The sequence below is a fragment of the Schistocerca nitens genome, chromosome 1, assembly GCF_023898315.1.
Source record: "Schistocerca nitens isolate TAMUIC-IGC-003100 chromosome 1, iqSchNite1.1, whole genome shotgun sequence".
NCBI lineage: Eukaryota > Metazoa > Arthropoda > Insecta > Orthoptera > Acrididae > Schistocerca > Schistocerca nitens.
The window spans coordinates 251,759,936-251,783,708 of NC_064614.1; the positions used below are offsets into that span (position 1 = coordinate 251,759,936).

The 23,773-nt window shown below is 37.4% G+C and overlaps 1 protein-coding gene across 2 annotated transcripts in view; it reads left to right on the forward strand.

The window, feature by feature from the left end:
- Positions 1 to 6,996: 6,996 nt before the first annotated feature.
- LOC126247313 (ras-related protein Rab6) overlaps positions 6,997 to 23,773 on the forward strand; it is a 76,279-nt gene continuing 59,502 nt past the window's right edge. For both annotated transcript variants that reach the window (XM_049948470.1, XM_049948469.1), the window contains exons 1-2: positions 6,997 to 7,221; positions 9,531 to 9,589. In XM_049948470.1, the coding sequence (XP_049804427.1) occupies positions 7,152 to 7,221; positions 9,531 to 9,589 (129 nt within the window). In that variant the 5' untranslated portion in view covers positions 6,997 to 7,151. The remainder of the gene's footprint in view (positions 7,222 to 9,530; positions 9,590 to 23,773) is intronic.

The following is a 23,773-nucleotide window of genomic DNA, read 5'->3' on the forward strand; positions in this document are numbered from 1 at the left end:
GCAGACAAATGCCGCTTATTTGCCCCTCAGGTGGAATGTCTTGAACATGTTCTCAGTGCTTCAGGAATACGACCCACACCACAATATATTCAACCCTTCCATCAACTCCCAGTCGCAAAGGACATTAAACAACTGTAATTTGTCATCTGCCAATTCAATTATTATCGCAAGTTCATCTCGTATCCTGTGGCCATAGCACACCTGCTCCATTAGTTGTTATGGAAAAATATAGAATTACAATCGTGTCTGTCACAGAGTCATCCAAGATCTCAAGTGAGCCCTGCTAAGCCTTACATGCCCTATGGCCTGTGAACCATTAAAACCTTTAGTGATAGCAACTGATGCCTCTGATTATGGTTTGACTTTGGTGTTATCTCATGAGATAAATGATGTGGAACGTCCTATTGCATTCATATCGACTCTTACACAGATGTAACACAACTACAGCCAAATAGAAAAGGAGGCCCTGGCTATCGTGTCTGCAATAAAGAAATTCCGCGATTATACATACAGTCGACGTTTTATGTTATTAACAGGCTAGAAAAACTCTTTTGCTATTATTATAGGCAGAATCCAGTGTTCTGATCAAATCAACATATTCTCTCTGGAGGTGGCCACTGTTTTTGTCTAGCTACCCATATGATGTCAGATATGCTCAACAGCTCTACATAACATTCTCTCTAAGTTACCATTAGGACAGGACATGCATTCTGATTTGTAACAAGAAGGCTGTTGCAACATGGACACGGAAGCTGATGAAGCTATAGCAACCCTATCCTTGAATGCAAGGCTCATCACATGCCACTCCTTGGTGGACCCAGTTATCTGGGAAACACTCTATCTGGTTCACCAAGGGTGACTCACGGATTCGAAACAATTGGATCACCCATAAGTCCAAGCATTCTCGAACACCCACATTTCCACCCTCCACAGAGTCCTCTTGTTGCAAGTAGAAAATGCATCATGATCCCTTCTGGCTTCCACTTTATAACACCATATCCTATCCCTCCTACATCAGGGCCACTGGGGAATTGTGCGCACAAACAGGCTGGTCTGTCAAAATGTGTATTGGTGAGAGATCAATGCAAATATTGCCAACAAAGTGGTTTCATGTGAGACCTACCAAAGCAAACAGGCAGCACACGCTTTCTTTGGCCATATGATTCAGCAATGTGCTCACGACGCCATTTAGATTTTGCAGGTCCCTTCATTGGCTAGTCATGAGTTACTATGGATGGTCCAGGGACCAAATTCCCCATGTTTTTCGGATGTCTTCAGCTTTCTCAGCACAGACTATCCAGACACAGGTATGGATCTTCACTGTAGAAGAATTCCTGGAAACCATGGTAACTAACAATGGGTCTCAGTTCACATTTTCCAAAATTACCTTTACATCACCAACAGAATCACCCTGGTGTACATAGCATCTTTCCAACACTTATCCAATGGATTATTGGAATGTTTTGTCCACATTTCAAGTCACACTGGGCAAAGCTGCACTGCTGTTATGAAATGAAGCCCTCACTCTAGTTTTGGCGTCTTATCGCATCACCCATCAGGATGGCGTCATCTCAGATGGAGATCTCCCTGGATGGCAGTAGCAGTTCAAACATGTCATCAACTATACTATGAGAACTCTGTCCCAACTGAGGTGTCGACGCCACCGTTAGTACGAAAAAAGATGATGTCTAGGCATTATTTTCTCCGAAATTCGCCGCCAGTGGTCACCAGCAGTGATCACCCATTAGCTGGAGTAGATCATGGTGCAAGTACGACTGCACGATGGTTTCATTTTTCACACTGCCTCGGCCTGCATGTGACAGATCAAGCATCACTAGAGATCCCTGGCCATGTGGTGCTGTTTCCCTTCACTGGCCACATGATCACAAATAGTTCTGCCAGCATCTCTATTTGGTCTAGGTATTTAGAGCAGAGGGCGGAGCAAAACCTCTCTGTCGCATCATCCATTAATGCTTTGGCCCAAATTCCGACTGCATTTGCAGTTCAACAGGAGTCTCAATCGGAACCTTCACAATATCTGATGCCATGTCAACCACTTGCACCCTCAGCAAACAGAGATGCCTCCTAGCTGTGAATTAACACAATCTTTTGTCCCAGAGTTGGACATCCCTCCTTCCAGAATCTTGGACAACAGCACAATCACAGCAGCCAAAGGGTCCACATTCTTTGTCCACTTGTCTCCTTCTGTCTCTCTTTGTCGTGTGGCAGCTCGCTGCCAGGTGCAAGTCTTTTTATGTGATGACATTTAGGCGACTTGTGCGTCATTGACGATGAGGGCAATACAACACCCAGTTCCCAAGTGGAGAAAATCTCCGAGCCAGCTGGGAATCGAACCTGTGCCCTTTTGGCTGGCATTCAGTCATGCTAAGGCAACAGCTACTAAGGTGGATTCAGCCTATGATGAGAACATCCCCCCCCCCACAATATGGACACCAGCTTTGATGGGCATCATCCTCAGCCCTGTGGGGTCACCAGTTCCATAGGCAGCTAATGAAGAGGCACCAGGTTCGTAGGACATTGTGATGTACTGCACCCTCTCGTCCTTTGAGTGGAGGAGGGATGCTGTGTATGAGCTGTATGCCATACAGACAGGCAACCCTTCTCACAGCAGTGGTGTGGTGGCGACCTAACCTCGAAGGAGCTACATCATCAGATGACAGTGCATGAATAATGCACACTGCCTCGGCCTACAGGTGACAGATCACGCATCACTAGAGATCCCTGGCCATGTGGTGCTGTTTCCCTTCACTGGCCACATGATCACAAATAGTTCCGCCAGCATCTCTACTTGGCCTAGGTATTTAGAGCAGAGGGCAGAGCAAAACCTCTCTGTAGCATCTTCCATTAATGCTTTGGGCCAAATGCTGACTGCATTTGCAGTTCAACAAGAGTCTCAATCAGAGCCTTCACAATGTTCGATGCCATGTCACATCATCACCAACGACTAAGGGAGCTGCTAGTGTCTGCCTTCACCATCACTGGGACTTGGCCTCTGGACTCAAAATTAAAAATATTCTTTAACTACCTTGAAGGTAGTCTTGACAGTATCAGGAGCCTAAACAAAACAATTATAATATGTGGAGACTGTAACACTGGCTTTAACAAAGTTTCAAAAAATAGAGATGATCTTATGGTTATTTGTCCAACATACAACCTGCTCTCAATTATAAATTCCCCTACCTGAGTTACAAGTGTAACCAGCACCACTATTGATATGATACTGATAAACAAGGAAAGCCATGAAAATGCAGCTAGAAACTTCAGCACAGGTTTCAGTGACCACTATGCACAGCTTCTTGAAATACCTTCAATGCAAAACTTAATTACAAGAAGAACGTTCAGCCACTAAAACATTGAATATTTTGGGAATTTACTGAAGAAGGAAACATGGACTGAAATGTAGATATGAAAACACAGATGAGAAGTTCAACATATTTATGGACATATTTACACACTATTTTACCATGTCATTTCCAGTTAAAAATCAGAAAATCACACACTTAAAAGAAAAAATTGCTGGTTGACAACAGGTATAAAAAAATCATGTGCTGAAAAACGAAGATTATATGAGATCTCCAAGTCATTCATGGTATCCAATGAATTCGTTGCATATTCCAAGAATTATAAAATGATACTTAAAAAAGTAATCAAAGAAGGTAATGTAATGGCAAATGACTTATATAAATAACACCAATAACAAAATGAAAGCTGTATGGAGTATAGTGCAACAGCAAACTGACACTGTTTCTCCACAAAATTCCAATATTAAATTGAATTGTAATGGCAACGAAATTAATGATCCTAAAGAAATAGCAAATGTGTTCAATACTTATTTAGCAATATAAGTGAGCAATTAACTGCTGAAATCAAATCTTGCAATACAATCTACCCAGTATCCTCTGTAAATACCAACATAAATTGTACTTTGCCATTTCTGTTTCCAGCAACCCAGAAAGAAGTCCTGTCAGTTATCAGAACTTTGAAAGTGAATCATTCCACTGGAATAGATAGCATTCCAAACAGCCATATTAAAAAATGTGGAGATCTCATTACTGAACTATTAGCTCACCTTTATAATAGTTCCTTTCAAACCGGAATTTTCCCATCATGCCTAAAAGCATCTAAGCTCAAACCACTATTCAAAAAAGATAAAAAGAATGAAGTGTCTAACTACAGCCCCATTGCTCTACTATCTGTATTCTCAAAAATCATTGAAAAAAATTTTCAAAAAAGAGTAGTAGATTTTCTGGAAGAGCACAAAATACCATCCACAGCACAACATGGTTTCAGGAAAGGCTGATCACCTGATACAGCAGTTTTAGAACTATTAAACGAAGAACTTCAGAAACTAGATAATGGCGAAAATGTCATTGGAATATGTCCATCATTTCGTATCATAGATCACACAAAACTATTGCCTAAGCTTGGCAACATAGGGATTAGAGGAACATCTAACAACTGGATAAAGCCATGCCTAAGCGATCGAAAACAAGTGGTTGAACTGTTACTTCAAAATTTCACCAAACTCACTCAACTCTATTCAATCTATGAAACCATTAAATATGGAGTGCCACAAGGTTCAGTTCTGGGATATCTTTTATTTCTTTTATATGTGAATGACCTAAACAAAATCTGTGAGAACAACATCCAGCTTGCTGACGATACAAGTGTGTTGTGAGTGGGAAAGAAATGGAAATGCTTCAGAAGTCTTCAACAGAGACACTGAACAATATTGAAAACTGGTTCAGTCACAACAAATTTGTAATAAATGCGAGAAAAACAGTGGTACTAAATTTCTATAATGTGAAAAAAGGCGAGCAAACTCTTCAGATTCAGTTATTTGACAAAGACCTTCAGTATGTAGAGAACATTAAGTTCTTGGGAGTATGGCTCCAAGATAATATCAAATGAGGAATGCATATTGAAAAAGTCTGTAAGAAACTAATCACTACATGCTACTTAATGAGAATATTAGAAGGATGTTGCAACAAAGATTCTCTGAAACCTGTGTATTATGGCTGTATATACGCATAATTGAAATATGGAATTATTTTCTGGGGTAACTCTTCTCCTAGCCAAAAGCTCTTTAAGCTACAAAAAATAACTATAAGAATAATGGAAGGTGTAAAAATGGAACAAAACCTGTAGACCACTCATTAAAAAGCTAGTAATCCTCCCACTTCCATGTATATATGTGTATAAGACAACCATTTTTGTGAAAAAACATTCAATGGAAAATCCCACACCAGCCAAAAAGCAAAATTTCATTTAGAGCCCTCCAATACCACCCTGAATAAAAAAGGAACCCTTTATTATGGGAAAGTTATTTATAATAAACTTCCCCCACAAATTAAATCAATAAATGAACAGGCAAATTTCAAGTCAACTGCTAAGGCATATTTGACTCATCACTGCTTCTATAGCCTCCACGAGACCCTTCAGGAAGCTCAGTAACAATATGTGTCTTTGCCTCAATGACATATCATATAAATGTTACTAGAACTTTAATGATTTACCATGTAAATGTTCCTGTAATACAAATGTTAATATGCCAGTACAGTATATGCTCTTTCTGCTTTAAAATATCTACTCTTTATTTTTGTACAATATTTGCTCTGTATATTGTAACTCAGAGCTCATTTAATGTAGAAATCATGAAATTAATGCAAATTTAACATTATATTTTGTTATACATCGCCTTGTCCTACATAAGAATGTACTATTTGTGTACAATATGATTACCAGGACCAATAAAACTCTATTCTACTCTACTCATTGGAGACAATTAGGAGCTTGCTATCAGCTGCTGACCTTCACTAGGTTATTTCGCTCTGTATCTGAGTGGATATTAAAGCATGAATGTCTCTCCATTACAGACTTCATTCTAAAGTTCGGATTTGTGTAAATTCAGTGATAATCCCGTATTTTTACAAGCTATTGTCATGCCTAAATTTTCTCCATAGGAAGAGTATTTTGGTTTATGTATTTTTCAATAAAACTGTTCTATATTGTACAATTTTTCGAAGAAATGTTCAGTACAACGTTTCTCTTTTGGACCTGTTATTGCCACTCACTAGTACCAGTACAGACTGACTGGATTTCTAAGACTCGATTTCTCGGTGATTTGTTTCAAATTTTTACTCGATATATGCAACCGAAATGTGCTGTGTCAAAATTACATGTCTCTGAATCCTCTGCGTTACTAAAAAGGGCTGTCAGCGTTGGCAGATAATATCCATATCAAACTAAAAACATCTCCCAATATTCTGACACTGTCTGATATTACAAGTGAAATCTGACTGCAAGAAAATTACATTTGTCGTGAGAACCATTGTTTTCTCATTTCCTGCAAATTTTAAAGTAAACTAAACTACCACGTTTTATTTTATCAGGGAAGTGTAAACACAACTACAGCTTTAGTTAGGAATAAGTGGCTTAACGCTATGCACACTGTAAGTGACTGTTGAACTCTGTCTTGTCCATCATATCATCATATATGATGAAGACATTGAAATAATTTCGGGGAGTAGAAAGAACGGAAAGTAAAAGACGAAAAAGAGGCACAAATACAAGCACTTTGATAAAGCTTCACATGTTATCTGAAATTTCTGACAGCGTCTGATAAAAGGCGGAGATGCTTGCTGATATTCTGTGTGATCGAACATTTAAGATTTTGTTGTGATAATTTGCTAAGCTCTTTTTCTGTTTATACGAAAAAAGATATAACTTATTGGCAATTACGATGTAATTATATAAAACATGAAAAGCTTTGAAGTGGATTAACGCTTTTATTGATATCCTTAAAAACTCTGATTATATATATTATTATAACTAATTTGAGAGCCGTGTACTACCTCTTATATGATCATTCCAAAAATAATCATTGATCGCCTGTTTTATCGGATCCATAGTTATCGAACTATATTGTACGTCTCTGGAATAGTCCACCTATTGTTATCTATGACAGAAGTGGGATTGTAGTGACGTCACGGCCTGTAACGTCGTAACGTGGCGGATTAGTGATTAATAGGAGGGGCTGTCAATTTTTCGTGGTTTAATGATTTCTGTGAAACTGTTTGCATAAAAGTTACAATTAATATACGTACTAATTTAGATAAACGAGCCGAAAAATGTCATCATCGGGCGATTTCGGCAACCCATTACGCAAGTTTAAATTAGTTTTCTTAGGAGAGCAAAGCGGTAAGTTGTGCTTTACAGTTTTCAGTATAAAAGTATTCTCTATAAATATTACGAGCAATATATCGTGATCATGCTGTGATTATTTTATTGGCAACTAGACTATGTACTTTCGAAACATGACGAGCATTGTTCATATCCGGCTGTCAACTACTGTCATACCGTAATTTAAGTTTGTTAGTACTATTGTGAACCTATTTTTACATTGCTGTTGCTTTGCCTAGATGTAAATAACGGGCGTCATACAACATATTTACTTTCTGCGGTAGTGACGGGTTCCTTTACTTAATAGAGAACAAACTTTCATCGAAGTTATTGCGTATTACCAATTAACCCATAAAATTCAGCAAATATAATTCCGTATTTTACTCATAAATTGTATTATAAAAGATCGCGGAAAGGCCATAAAAATTACCAACTTTCTAAATGAGACAAAAGTGCAAAAATCCGAATGACTATTTTAAATTCTTCTGTGCTTGTAATATGTTGATGCAAAGTTCACTGAAGAGAGATATAATTTGTTGTTTTTCTGTAAATAGTACATGCCCTGTATTAAATGTCATTGTTTTTTATGTTAGGAACTTTCATCAATTTCCATAATGTACGTGACGTTTTTATGTATCAGCAACGTACATTTTTCACGATTAAGGAGACAGTCAGGCTCAGAATGTGGGAAGTTGAAACTTAGAATGTAATATTTAATGATACTTCGGTTTGTCTGTCCGAATATTGAGCGGTATGTAATGATAGCAAGACATCCCTCTGTCTTGTCAATGTACTCCAATCCTCGTGTTGTTTCTTCATTACTTCCCTCATTCACTGCTATTGGTATTGATCTTTTCAATTATTTCTTAATAATATGTAAATAACATCACTCACAAATGGTTAAGAATTAGAAGTGATGGAAATGAATTGCTTTCTCTTACAATGTACGTGAAATGGAGAAGTAGGCAGTTGTCAGTCATATGCTTGTAGGTGCATGTAAATCTTCAGCGACATGTTTCAGTGGTGCTGCTGCTGTATAGAACCTTCTGCTCCATTGATATCATGAGTAAATCTGGCTCATATATGTACATCTTTGAAAGTCAATATGACAACTGCGAGCAGCACAGTGTTACATGGTCACTACTGTGTCCTGCATTAGACATCTATTGATTTGATCCCGTTTGGAAATAGTGGGCATCACACTCCCTTCAAATCATCCTGATTTAGGTCTGTCTTGTGGTTTTCCTAAGTAGTTTAAAGCAAGTATTTAAACAGTTCCATTGGTTTTGTCCCCCATTGTTGCCCTACATGAGATTGTGCTCCATCTGTAATGGCCTTGTCATTGGTGGAATGTTGTGCCCTAAATTCTTCCTTACATCTGGCACTGATACAATCAGTTCATACCAAGTGAATTGATGCCGTAGTTAGAACACTGGACTCTTGTTCAGGAGAATGATGATCAAATTCTCATCTGGCCAACCAGATTTAGGTTTTCTGTGTTTTCTTTAAATCACTCCAGGTGAAAGCAAAGATGGTTCCTTTGAAAAGAGTATGGCCAATTTCCTTTGCCATCCTTTTGTAATCAGAGCTTTTGCTTGGTCTCTGATGATAGCAGTTTTGACAGGGTATTAAACTCCTTTTTCCTGCCAGAAGTTCTTGCAGTTTCATCTATGAATGTGATAGGAACAGACAATCAGAAGATAGCAATTAGAAAGAACAAGTATATCAAATGAATTAATAATTACAGCTGCCAGCTAAGTAGGACATACATTGCACATACAGGTGACAAGGGTAAAAGTTGCATAGTGGACTGTGCTTGTATTTTTGTAGTTTATGTATGATCTATGTACATAATGTGCATCAAAATACTCATCCATTATCTGATGTAGGTTTTCTAAATTCATCTTTGAGTTTTATCTTTCATGGTGAGAAGTGTATTAAATAGTGCACGAGCATAAACAGGAGGGTGTACAACAGATAAATGTAGTACCACAACCTTCGTTTGGCACTCACATTTGTTGGCTTTGCCAACTCTCAACCAAATTACCTTCCAACGTAACCTACACTTTTGGTTATGCTACAGTTCAGTGTCAAGACAATAAAGTCTTTGGAGGGAGGGGGGGGGGACCAGTGTCACACTCTAGTCTTGGTTAATATTTATGGAGTGTTTCTTTTACATGGTGGTAAGACCTAGTTTGCTTGTTGCTTTCTGGTGCTGAATTTTGAAAGCTGCCTAAAACAATTTAAGAACTTGATGGCATAATTTAACACGCATTGTTAAATCGTTTTATCAAAAATGCTTGTAATTAACAATTTTCTTTTTGCAGTTGGGAAAACGTCTCTCATCACAAGGTTTATGTATGACAGCTTCGACAACACATATCAGGTAATGAACTCATCCTTATTTTGGTATGTGAAATATTTCAACCTGCTTCAGACATTTTACAATAATGTCTGATGTACCCTAAATCCACATGGCGTAGATGACATTCATTTGCTCGCTCGCTCACACTTGATGAATTTCTGCATTGGTTACAATAACTATTCGGACTAGCATTTTATGTGCCAGAAAATGAATTCCACTTCAATGGTTGAAAATGGTTACTGCTATAACTGCAGTTGTAAGGCATTGGTCGTGCTAGTTGTTAATGCGTGTTAAGCATGGTTAATTGTTAAATGGGGGGTATGTATGGTTATTATTATGAATTTCCCTATATATTTTCTGCATTCTATGGACAGCTTGTTAAATTGAAGTTGCCTATGTTTGAAATATCATATGAATCACATCTGTCAAAAAAATATATTGGCCTACTCACATTACAGGGACAAAAATTTCACGATAAAAATAGTAAATAAAATGGAGAAAATGAATGTCACTTACTGTGGATTGATGTTGACATAAACACTTAACTAGTTTCTGATCCGTCAGTGTTTTTTCTTTTGTAAGGTCTCTCACGCTGAATAAGGGTTGTCAGTGTACTGTTGTGCCAGTGAATTGTTGCACATCAACAATGTGCCACTGTTTATCTACTTTCATTTTTGTTATTACTTGTCCAATATAAACATAAAAATATTGCAGAGCAGTTGTATTAGTGCAGTGCTTAAAATGAAAAACTGATTAGTTATACCAGTATTTGTAAATGAGAATTATACACCCTAGTCTCAATGTTTTGGAATTTGTTTACTATCAAATATAAACACTCAATTTTTCAACATGTAATTGCTGTGACTTTACTTCATTGTATATTTATTAGGCCATGAATATGATTATTCCTTACACATAGTTACATTCATTCCTTCTTACGTTATTATCCATTATTCTTTTACCCTGGGATGAAGGGAAGTAGTATCACACTATAATTAAAAGGTTTGAGGTAGGTAATATAGATTTATAAATTACAATGGCTGTTGTAGCATTGTAATGTTTGCAGGTGCATGTTGTGGTAATGTAAAAGGAGGTGTGCTGGTGTAGTCCATGCAGTTGTGCAAAGCCACTATGCAAGGGTGGCTTAGGGGTTGTGCATCTGCCTAGCAGAAGATTGGTCAAATCCCAGACTTCTTACCTGAAAGATTCTGCTAGAATGCAGTGTCAACACTTAAAATTGAAATTAACCAGCCCTTTTTCAAACCTCATTGCTTCGTTGTAGTACAAGTCAGCAATGTAACATTTGCAGATTGTGTAAAAGAAATTGCTCAACAAATTCTGAAAATTTACTGGCTAAAGTAAGCATAGTGTCCACAGTTCTTCCATTTTGTGCAGCAGTTGACATGACATTATCATTGGCCATAGCCAATCTGGTGGTAATATAGCGTAGCCAATTGTAGACTGATGCGGGAAATGCTGAAAGTGCCAAATGTCAAACTAAGAAAACAAAGTAACAAAGATATATTCACATTAAAAATCATATTATTTGAAAGGATGCAAATTATAATTTCATATCATTTGCAGTGCCTAACAGAAAAATTTTACGGAAGCGTAAAAAGTTCAGAATTAAAAAAATTATGAAAACCAAATTTAAGGTAAAAATGTAAGTGCCATGGTTCACTTCTGAGGAGTCACTGAATGTATAAAGCTCTTATTTCAGATCAGTTACAAAGAATACAGTAACTGAAATCACTGGTACAATAGGAAATAAAATTCCCTGTGTTTCACTTAAAGACAGTGGACACTGTCTCTTTCGTTTTCAGCACTTAATATGTTGATCAATGGGAGGTAGTGAACATTTCCTAGGACAAGTAGATCATGCAGTTTGAACCCCAAAATTACAGCGAGTTTTGTTTTGTTTTATTATGCTGTACAATGCGCAGCTAAATTCTAGTGATTTCAACTTATGTCTCGGTAGTTCTTTTTACTGGACAACAGCTGCCACTTTGCTTCAGACACTTTCCTTGAACACTTTGCTGAGTATTCTTCTTCATTTTTAATCTTGTTGTTCCTTTCCATCATAAAGCACAGGACACTGAAATTAAGTAACATATGCTGTTGCTTGTCGCTTGCAGCAAAGTTAATGAGAAATAGGTTGTATCGTGCTTACCACCACAGTCACATACATTTGGGGCATTCAGTATTCCTTATGCCTCAGACATAGGAACTTAGACACTGCATAATCTAGTGTAATGTTTTGAAGTGCCAGGGAAGTCATTTGGGTACTTTCAACGTATCTCAAGTTATTAGCCTTGGCACATTCAATGGTTTACAGGAAACAAGTGAAAGTATCCAATTTTGACACTTTCTGCCTTTCCAGTTTTGAACCTTCAATTAGAATCACTCACTTGTCAAGTCTTGGTCATCACAAATATTTGGCTGATATTTCCAAACATGTCCCAATTTATGGTGTTGTGGTCAGGTTGGTACCTAGTAATGCAGCTTAAATTGCTGCTAATGAAGTGAGCAGCAGTGAAATTTGCAATCTTTTTCGGCATGTATAAGTGGCAATTTTGTACAAGATATTGCAAGATTTCTGTGGTTGTGGTTAGGCTGAGACCTAATAGTACAGTTTACATTGCTCCAAATGAAATAACATTTCTAATCTGGATTATCACAAATATTTGACTGTTTTAGAGTGAAACAGAATAACAGATAATTTGATTTATGAGGGAAAGAAAATTATGGATGAACAATTTGACTGACTCCACGTCCAAAACAATTCATCGTGATCACTTCTCGTCATTTGTTAAGCAAACCGTTACTAACAGAAAATCTGCAAATATCTTAAGTACATTTTCACGCATTTACTTACATCGTGCAGACAATTATGTGATAAGCAAATGTGATAGAAGTGGCCAGTAACAGAGTTGAATAAACTGATTTCTTTTGTATAGTTGCACCAAACTTTAACATTGTATACTGTAAAATGAGTAGCTTTTATTGACTTTTCTAGGTGCTTTGTGGGATGTATGCCAAGGCTTGCTGGTGAGATTGTAGTGTAGTAATTTTCCTTGCACTAATCTGACGGCTTCTGTGTATGTAAAATGATCCTTGGACAAATGAATGTAGATACTGATCCTTAACAACTGTGTCAGCATTCCAAGATTCCATTGGCTTATCTGAATATCCACAAATGTAGAACCAGCTGATTCATATACACACACACGCCCCACAATATTGTTTGACATATTGCAACATGTTAAGGACACACAAACACCTGTTCATATTTGTCAGTGTAAAAGACGCATCAGTATAAAAGACTTGCTCTTCTTTTTAAGATCTTTTTTAGGGAAAAAAATTTCTCACCTAATACATCTACTGTAAAACAACTATAACATGTATTTGAATGTATGTCAAATGTCTAGACAGTGTGCCTGCATCTCGTGGTCGTGTGGTAGCGTTCTCGCTTCCCACGCCCGGGTTCCCGGGTTCGATTCCTGGCGGGGTCAGGGATTTTCTCTGCCTCGTGATGGCTGGGTGTTGTGTGCTGTCCTTAGGTTAGTTAGGTTTAAGTAGTTCTAAGTTCTAGGGGACTGATGACCATAGATGTTAAGTCCCATAGTGCTCAGAGCCGCCATCTAGGCAGTGTAAGTAAGAAAGATTGCTCACCTTTTAATTTTTATTCTCAGAAACAAAGGAGGAAATACTTGAAGCTGTTATGTCAGTGTCTGGATCCTCATACCATAAATTATTCTCTGTACATTACACTCCAATATTGATTCCAAACTTCAAAGATGGATTAATCACTGTTTCAGTTTCTATAGGAGTCCCATGAAGCTCTGACACTCTCACATGAGAAATGCTGTATCTTCCTTCTTTCTGATGGTGTAGTTTCAAAATCTGTTTCAAACCTCCTACATTCGTCCCTTAACTAGCGCATTGATACATGCATCTAACAACTGAAGTAAACTAGTAGCCACCTGGAATTACAGATAACGTGTCTTAAATTCAATTCGTCTTTTTTTGTTGTCTTATTGTGAGAGACCAAGTCTGATCCCTTACTAACAGGGCAGACTTCTTAAATTGGTCTCCACATTGACTATTCCAAATGTAATTGGCAAGTGACTGTGCAATGGGTCTTGTCGTGATGTGTGAAGTCTTAACAGTAAGGGATCGAATAAGTGTTTTCCTGGGATGCACCCAGTTCTAACAGTAATGTCTTTTGTGCCCTTGGAATTAAGTTCTGTTTGAAGTTACATTGAAAGTTAGCAGAGTCTTGCCCCTCTATCAAATTTGCAGAAGTTCAAACTTTCCTCTTTTCCTTGCATTAATGACAAATCAATGAAATTCAACAATTTGTTCTTCATACTCATCATCTGCGATATTTTTGCCTTGGTCTGCATACAAAGTTGAGACCACTTCATAAATCTTGAACATTACGATGTTGATGTTGTGAAGCTTGGCATTGCTTTTGCTCGAGGATAAATTTTGTAAAAACTGAAATTCCTGCTTGTCTGTTCTCTAAAATCCAAGTATTGAGCTCTGCTTCAAGTTTTGGCCATTTAACAGTTCCACTACTCATATTATGTTTACTGTAAGGTACTTTCTTTAAAATGTCTACCTGATCCCACCAATGTCTTAAGATTTTTTTTCAATTGGTGGTGGTCCGAAATGGCTTTCTACAGCCCTGTTTTCATGTTCTTTAGTGTATGCAATCACTTGCACCTTAAATGCAGTAGTATAGCAATACCATTTTCCAGCCACCATAGTTTGCAAGCAAAACCATAATAAAGATATGACTCAAGTGGGTCTCTGCACGGGACACAATAACTGAAGCTTGAACGAACAATATATAAACTGTTAGCAGCTGCGCATGTGCATCTACTAAACTCTGAACAGTGTTCAAAATTTCCAAGGAAGCTAACAGTGAATTGCCTCAAGCCCAAATGCAGAAATTTTGAGCTTTTAGGTACATACCTTAACTTGCTACCAGTGTATGATACACCCAGTTTTCGGGCCTATTTTCGAAGGAAAACGTGTTTTAAAAATCTGGAGAACATCAGCATCAGACGTGGCTGGAAGTAGAAAGAGAACTGAAGAGTAGAAGAGATGGAACAAAAACCAATAACATAACAAGCAAGTTTGTGGATGAAGGCTGAACCAGTTGCACAAACTGTTATTTATGGTGAAAACAATATTCCATGTACCTAAAAAGGAGCCTCTCTCTCTCTCTCTCTCTCTCTCTCTCTCTCTCTCTCTCTCTCTCTCTCAACCCTTGAGCAAGTGCGCCTGTGTGTAAACTGTTCCAGCCATAAATAACATTGTTTTGTAGTGTTCCATTGTTTTCAATTGCAAACCCCCTTTTATTCCTTTATTATTGCTTCAGCTAACAGTGATAAGGTGTGTTGCTATGCACCCAAGTAAGCAATAGTAATATAAAATAAACAGCAAGCCAAGTGAGAAAAAATTTACATTCCATGCTAGTCGAATAACCCCATAATGAGGCAGTTGCCCGCGAGATAATTAGTAATCGAATAAGTGTTTGGCAGGGATCTGATGGAACTGTACTGTTCAATGTTCCGAGTGGATTATTACTGTGCAGTAACACTTGAATGTGGCAACTGTCATATGATGAAAGTTCATTTCATTGTTTAATTAAACTGAGATTAAACTGTGATTCTACTCATACATGTTTACCTTGGTAACAAATATAGGTATCCTCTACATGTATGTAAAGTACGCCATGCACCCACTCCCGTTATGATAATTGGTGTGCTTGCTCAAGGATTATAAAGAGGATAAGCAGAAGTGTACAGTTTTACATGAGCCACAATAAAGTGAAGGTTAAGGTGCCAGAAATGGTAAAGGTAGAGAAACAAGTTATTGAGCTTGAGTATTATATTTTTAGTAAGACAAAAGGTCTACAGACCTCAAATTTGCTGCAGTGTTACTGACAAAATACTATTAGTGACTTTGGAAGTGCCTCACAATGAAGGAAATGGAGTGAAAAAAAAGTTAGAATTAACAAGAATCAAAAAAATTGTCAGATTAGAATTGTTCCAGAAAAGAAAGATGTAACCGATAACTATGCAGTAAACAGCAATTCATCTGCAAAAATTTAATAGGAGAGGAGGAATAAAAGTTCATAAACCTGTGTGTGACAAGTTCAAAACTGTTTCCTACAAATTAGCAACTAGATTGACTCACATTTTGAATATTTACTGTCATATTGAAGACAGCTTTAAGAGGCAGAAGAGGCTCAGTAGAACTCAAAAACAGTGAAGCTTATCATTCATATGGAGCTACATAATACCAAGAAATGCTTAAATAATTACCTGTCGTGCCAGTTGGTATTTACAAAATAGACAGACGGAGTAAAATCGAAGTACCAGGACTAAAAGTAGGCAGTACTGTTAACCAGTGGAGCAGTAACTATAATATTACTCAAAACAGGAACAAGTCGATGGTGAACTACCTGCTGTATAAGAAATCAGCGGCTGGAAACTGGTATGGCCATGTTCTAGCAATGAAAAATATAGACGGCAAGCACAATGATTTGATGCGGAGGAAGCAAGCTGGTACTAGGCATGTAGTGGTTAGGAATGGTCAAGACAGAAGTGGTTTGAGAGGAGTTAAAGTTCAGAAGCAGGAAATGTGAAATGAATAGAAGGTAGAGATTTTTTGCACCATGCCCAGAAAGCTAGAGTTTAATAATATTTTCATCTGAAAAAATAAAAAAAATAAAATGAACACAAATTAGGGGGTATGCATATGAAGAATATTGATCTCCATGCTTTCTGTACTTCGACATGAGGCATGTACTTCTCAGTTATTGTTAAATTGCTACATGGGAGATTGTTTTTACACTGTTTCATATACAAAATCTCATATTCTGCCAAGGCTCATTGTTTCCCACATAAAGTTACCAATTTATCCACGTGTACTTCCAGTAGTTGGTGCCACTACCCAAAAGTTGCAAATTGTTTGAAACCAGATATGTTGGACTTCAATCCTGCAGAATCCTCTTCTGTACACAACATAAACATTTGTGTGTGTACATGTATTCTTATTCATCATGAATTAGGTTATGTTTGACTATGTGGTACATCATGCTCCAGGACAACATAAAGCCCTAAATTTTTATGTTTTTTGAACATACCAATTTCTGATATTTACTTCTGGTTGTATAAACTTTATTATACCTGAAGCCATTTGGTAGAGTTATGACATCATTTAGTGTCTGTCTGGCTGCCCAACAGTTGTAAGTAGGTGCATCACCAGAGTTCGTTCATATGAAACAGTGGTAGATAAAATGGGAGATAATATAATTGAAACCCATTATGTCACTCTTCTAAAGTTCATGTGACATCACATTGATTTGAGGCACTGTGCTGTCATGGTTGTTACTATAGAAGTAAAAGGCATTTATTTTAATAATGCATGAAAAGACGGCACTTGTAGGTTTTGAGAAAATAAAAAAGGTTTCCAAAATATATACATCGTCCTAAAAAAGTTAAAGGAAGATAATAAGGCTCTGATCTCTAGATTATTTCGTTTTAGCTGCTGTTACGCGATGACAGTATTATTTGACCTGGCACGTTTAGGACCATTCAGTGTGTTATTGTTGTTTGGTATGAAGCCATGAAGAATTTAATATTTTGATAAGGCATTTAGTAACAAAGCGCATTGAAATAGCGTATTTACTAGTTTCTCTGTGTCCGGTGCGTTTTGTTAACAAACTGAAATTTCGATGCCTTTTTATAGGGTTTAGAGAAACACTTGCGTCGAATATGGACGGAGACGTACATTTTACGTTAGAAACCCGCCAGATTTCCGTGGATGTGTTTAATTTACGGATATAATTTATTATTATTACGTTAACCATAAAGAAATAACCATCCACAGACAGATCTGTTAATTATGTAAATATTTTGCATTTGTCGAAAATGAACTCAAGTATCGGTAGAAGATTGACTTTGAGTCTGGAGAAGTATCATTAAAATTTTTGACGTAAAATAAATGAAAATTCCCAGATTACATATTTAATTTCTATTGTTAGGCCTACTCTTCTTTGTTCGCCTTCCTATTATTCGTAGTTAGAGTTCGTCATTTTTCGTTAGTCACAGGTGTGAACAGTAACCTCTTTCAAAAGTAGACGCAGTTACGATTTGTTTCTCTAGGTAAATGTCAGCATAGAGCAGTGTCACCGACCTGCTCGGTACCACAGTGGAAGGTAGGAGAACGATCGTCTTAGGAGGGAGTATTGATTTTTTCCCCCGTGTCGCTGTTAACAGGCGCCGGGCTGGCTGTGTTGAACCAAGCGCTTCAGCGGCGGGACATGCTGCAGTGTGCGCGTCAGTACACATTGTTTAGAGATTTTTCTTGGCTCTTTGTTAGAAAGGCCTGTTTGACCCAGTCGAAAACGATTGGTACAAATGAAATCGTGGTTGGTGCTGATTATCTCATACTCTGCAGAGTAGCTTCACACCTTGCGTGTTAACTATTTTACTGAGAAGAAAAGTATTTTGGGTGGTAAAACAGCATTCAGAGCGACAAGTACAGGTACTAGTTTTGGGCAGACTTGCAGACGTAAGAAAGTACTGAACGCGTTAATGTGAGAATTTTGTAGGAGAAGTATTGCCTGAGACTGAGGCTGCTCTCTGAAGTACAGTTAATCTGTTTCTGATAGCAGAGTTAGAAAAAAAAAAGATTGTCAGAATTTTGGGTTACGTTCACAGTGGCACCGACAACGGTCGTCAAACTCTGTAATCAGAAGTCGTCCAGTAACAGCAGCTGACATCATGGTCACAGTGTTCCCGACCTCATTCCTCAGTTTTTGGCGGGGTAGTGGTGGTTAGGTTAAAATCTATTCTGTGTATGAAGATTTTAACCTCAAAGTGGATAACATGACACTTCTGTACTTGGATACGAGTACTGCAACGCGGCGTTTGCTATTAAGATGATGCCGAATGCATGTAAACGAGCTATAGGACTGTCACGAAAAGAACATGATGAGTACTGTAAACTTCGCTCCACTGTAAAAACTTGCCAAGTGGATTTGAGAAATGAGGTAACAATATCGCTGGTGCCAGTGTTTCTTCAGATTGAGTATAGCTTTTAATAAAGAAAATATTAGCCTTTAGATTAGTAATTTAGGGCATCGTAAATAGCGTCAAACATATCACACAGAACTTTGAAACTTTACTTTTCAGAACTTAGTATACTGGTATGCCGAATGATTGGAAAGATGTAATAGTTGTACGTCCAATAACAAAGTGACACTTCTAGTTTTACTTGAGCCAGAACTGTATCTTTAATGTGAGTATCGGATTGTTTAATAGAATTCGAATCACACCTCTACAAGTACTCGAAATCTGCTTTGATGAATTTATTTGATGATGGGCAGATATACGCCAACTAACCTTCAATGGCTGTCATTCGGATTACGTGTGAATGACAACGTTTAGAATAAGATATCCTGAACACCTAAAGTACTGAAAAGTGGAAACATGTACGTACATAAAATTTGCAAACCACTTCATGTGACAGAATCACAATTCTACTGGAGTAAAAACGGCAGTAAGCAGTAATAATAAATTATAGGCAGCTGACGTCCACCCATCACTGCCCAAAAAGATCCTTTGCAGTAACTTTAACCATAAGATACGCCATACTTGTCACGTTAACTAATTTTTTTAGAGGTTATAATCTGTTCCTTAAATTTCCAATAAAGACTTTGCTAACTTGTTGTTTCCAATAAACTTTGATTTCAGTCCATTAAGTCCGCACTGAATCCCTATTATATTTTTCATCCCCCAGGACGCCACAGACTTCTCTGACTGCACTTCAGTTTCCAACAGTCCATTTTTAGTGTCGTATTGGGCATTATGACCCAAAAATAAGCTGATTTGAATTTCACCTATCTTCGTCAGAAATCCTTACGTTCAGGCGATGAGATATGCTGCATTGAGACAGCGCATGTTGTGGCGTAATTATTGGAAAAGATCTGCCGTCATTGGCCAATGAGCGCGGTCGAAGTGGCAGTGGTATCCGTAGATACCGCCGACGACCGACATCGGCCGAAGACGGCGGATGAAGCCTTCGGCTGCGGCCACAGTGGCTCCGATATCAGTGGATTTCGCCGACGGCCCGCGTGGGCGGGGACGACCGATCTTATCCAATCACGACGTCCGCGGTCGCACTACAGCCGATCTTATTGCCCGAAAGTACAGACCTCGGACGACGATCGGTGAAATTAAAATCAGTTTTTCTTCGGTCGAATCGACCCCTGTTCTCGCACACAAAATATGGAGTGTGAGAAACTGACAAGATTAGTTCAAGAAAGACTGAGCTTGTGGTATCCTGAGGATGAAAGTATTATAATCAGGATATAGGTCAGAATCTGTGGACTGAAATCGCAGGTTTAGTCGAAACTTCAAATAGGCAAAATCTTTATTAGAGATTTTAGCCATAGATTATAACCGCAAAAATAATTTGTTCAAATGAAAAGGGTGTATCTTAGATGCTTATAGCTAGTGTACTGAATCTTTTGTGATAGGTTGTCATTAGTTGTCCACAAATTTATTACTTCTTACTGGTGTTTTATGCCAGTAGGGTACTGATTTAGTATGAAGTGGTTTGGAAATGTGTTGTATAGTATGTATCTTCACTTTTAAGTGCTTTAGATTTTCAGAGTATTTAATGCTACAATTTATGCTTGTCTTTCACTCGAATGCTAAATGACAGTCATTGAATGTTAATTGACGTAAGTCTGCACAACTTTACATAAATAAAATGAAGTTTATAGCTTGCTTTTCCAGATCACCACAAATTATCTCAAGTATATAACAGAACGTTTCTCCCATCATCTCGTTTGTAAAATTGGTCTGCTTATTCTGATAACAGTGTATAGTACTCACCATTTTGTTTACAAGACAAGAAAGCTCATTCACATGCATTCAGTGTCTCTTTAACTAGCAGAAGTGGCTATGCAGCACTGGCATCCAAGTGCAGAGGCATCGTGGTTTCCACCTCACATTAGTAGGTTAAAATCTAACCTACTACATACATAAGAGATTCTAACGTAGCCTAACCTCCTTGACTGACCATTCTATCAGCCGATGTTATTGGGCGACCTCTGCCAATGGTGTCTGATGACAGTTGTTGGTGCCAATGTGAATGCAGCCTTAGAGAAGTGTCTTCTGTATGTGAGAACTTTTGGCAAACTTTTTAATAGGTTGAAAACTAAAGCTCTTTTAAAAGAGGCAATCTGATATGTGTGGTACAGAGTAATAGTGGCTTAGAAATCAGTAAATATTCGTAGGTGCATAATTGGAACTGTAAAGCTAACCTTGTGACTGTTGACAGCTGACTGTAAACTGGTTAAACAGCTACAAACACATTCTTGGTGCCTGGGAAACTAGGCCTTGAATGCATTGAAGTGCAGTGCTCTGACATTTTTTAATGACCGGAATAAGCGTGCATTCTGTGATCGAAGTACTACACCTTAGAACTTGGCCCCATTTGTGTATTATCAGTAAATTTAACATTGTCAGAAAATTTGGCAGCTGCATGAATCAAACAATAACATTCAGGTCCCCTTGAAACCAATCTTGTTAATTGCCGTTTTTGTCATCAATGTGATGAAAAAATATGAAAACGGTGTGTCAGAACAGCCAAAAAATTATCAGAGCACCTTACCAGCAAGGAGCAGATATAAATCCCTGACATATCAAATACTGACATTCGTAAATTTATATACACATAAACAGCTGTATACTTAAAATTTAATGTACCTTAATTAGCAAATATAAGGGTTGTATTGTTCCAACAAAAAATGAAATTTTTAAAAACTTTTTTCCCTATTGTAACAGTTTCACAGGTAGATTAGTACTATTACTTCTAAATTTGTTTTGTGAATCGTGTGTTGGGGAATATCTCTGTACGAGCTGTTTCTTGGGTGTTGTTATTACTGTGTCCATGCATGCTCTGTGGGTATCAGAATGACTTTTCTAAGTTTTTCTTCATAGAATTTGCATGAAATTGGGCATATTTAAAATTTTTCCTGCCGTTTTTATTACACGAGTCAAATTTGTGACCAGTTGTGTTGCTGTTTGCACATTGTTGTATTCATGTAGTCTAACTGAATATTGCTACCACACATTTGTATAGAAGCCACAAGCATTTTGTAAGTAATGTCTCCTGGGGATTCCCAATAAACAGCAGTGGCCTGAAGCCTGTTCCACAAAGTATTGCCCAAGTAATAGCAACAGGAATTTGTCTTAGAAACCAGTCAACTGAGAATATTAGTTAAGTACATGAATTCTTTAACACTAGTTGGCAATATAAACAGTATGCTTGTTAAAGACTGACTACATATTCTTTCTCTTAAGCATCACACACAACCACATCATGTACTGAGATTACATCTAATATAATCTGTTAGTATGACTTATTTCGGAGCTATAATAATTCCAAAGAGCACACTTGAAATTATTCGTGTCATCAAAATTCTTGTTTCTTACCCTATTCTCGTGATCCTTAAGTGAGATAATCAGGAGTGGCGGCTGAATTGTCACTTAGTGTAATGAAAATAATTCTGTACATTTACCAACAGGGTTTTGCAAGAGTGTCACCATCTTTATTTCAAACTTTCCCATTTCAATTCCAGATGTGATGATACATGCTCCTCCTCAGAATGTACTATCTTGGTATAATGTATTAACTTCTGCAGTTCGTCAAACAGTTGGTCCTGAGTCAGCATCATAATACTTCATGTCATTTAACAAGCAATAAGCAGTGCCTTTGTTGCATCCTAATTCAGGTGTTAAAATGCTGAATAATATTACAGAGCTGCAGTATTCAACAACATTTCCTCAACAAATTCCTCCAAAATTTTTACTTGTTCAGTTCATTGTGGCATCAATAGAGATACTAAGTACTTTTAAAATTATTGAAGTTGCTTTTTCTGCAGTGACAAAGTGACCATAAACCACACACACAATGCTGATACACTAGCCTAAAGTAAATGTCTATTTTATTATGATTTGATTTTGGCCCTGTTAAAGGTTGTAGACCTACTGTAATCACATTTTTTCGTAATCAGTAAAGTTCCATCCCTGATTCTTTAAAGAATCGAACTCCTATGTTTTAGGTTGGCACCTAAGTTTGTAGCATTTTTCATTTTGCATGCTGATATTCCCGTTGCTAAGGATTTATTAATGGGTCATTTTGTTACTTGTAGTTGACTGTTCCACATGAGTTTACATTTTGTCATCTGGAGATAGTGAATGGTGCCGTGGATGCTTGAAATTGGAATGCCAAGTGAAAAAATATCCAACAGCAGTATTCATTGTGGAAAGGTTGACGCATCTGTGTCAAGTGACATGAACTTTGTGATGGCATGGACATAAACATAAAGCAGTGAGTGCTATGGAACAACCAATATGCACTCATGACACAGAAATGATGATTGACAGCACCATGAATGAAAAAAAGTATCTAACAATAATTAGTCTTGCAGAAGAAATAAAAAAGTTCTCCGCAAAATACGAAAAAATTCAGATTAGGCTGATAGTTTTGCTTCTCAAGTTGCCCAAGAAGAAAATTTAGTAACTCCTGTCGGCAACTCTGAATCGTCGGCGCAGTGGTGCCTACATAAAATATTTACAGATATCATAAATAGTGTTTCCTCTTGGGCATCAGTTCATATGAACAATTCAGACATCTTACCTCAAAAAGGACGATCGCAATTGGAAATAAATTTCTGGTGCTTGTCATAAATTTGCTCCTAAGGCAGCTGATCTAATACTGGTTCATTTTTGTTCAAAAAAGTTAGCAAACATGCAAAAACTGAATATATCTACTCAGCAAATACATGTTTCAAAATCAGCTAGCCCAAAAGCAATGATAAGCAAAAACATTGGTGTACTCAGTGACAGTCATGAATGTGTAATTGGTGCATTATTGAGAGATAAATGTAATTTCATGATAACAGATTTTGTAAAGCCAGTAGTGCAGTTTTATGAAATAAACTAACAAACTATTCTTAAAAATCTGGCATCAGTAAAGGCGATTTTGGTGTACTTCTTGGTGGTTCGAATGATACTTATATAGAAATCGTTAAGTTTACAACAGAAATGAAGAAAAGTTTCAAAAATTTATTACATACAAATATACTCATTGTAAATGTTCTTCCTCATG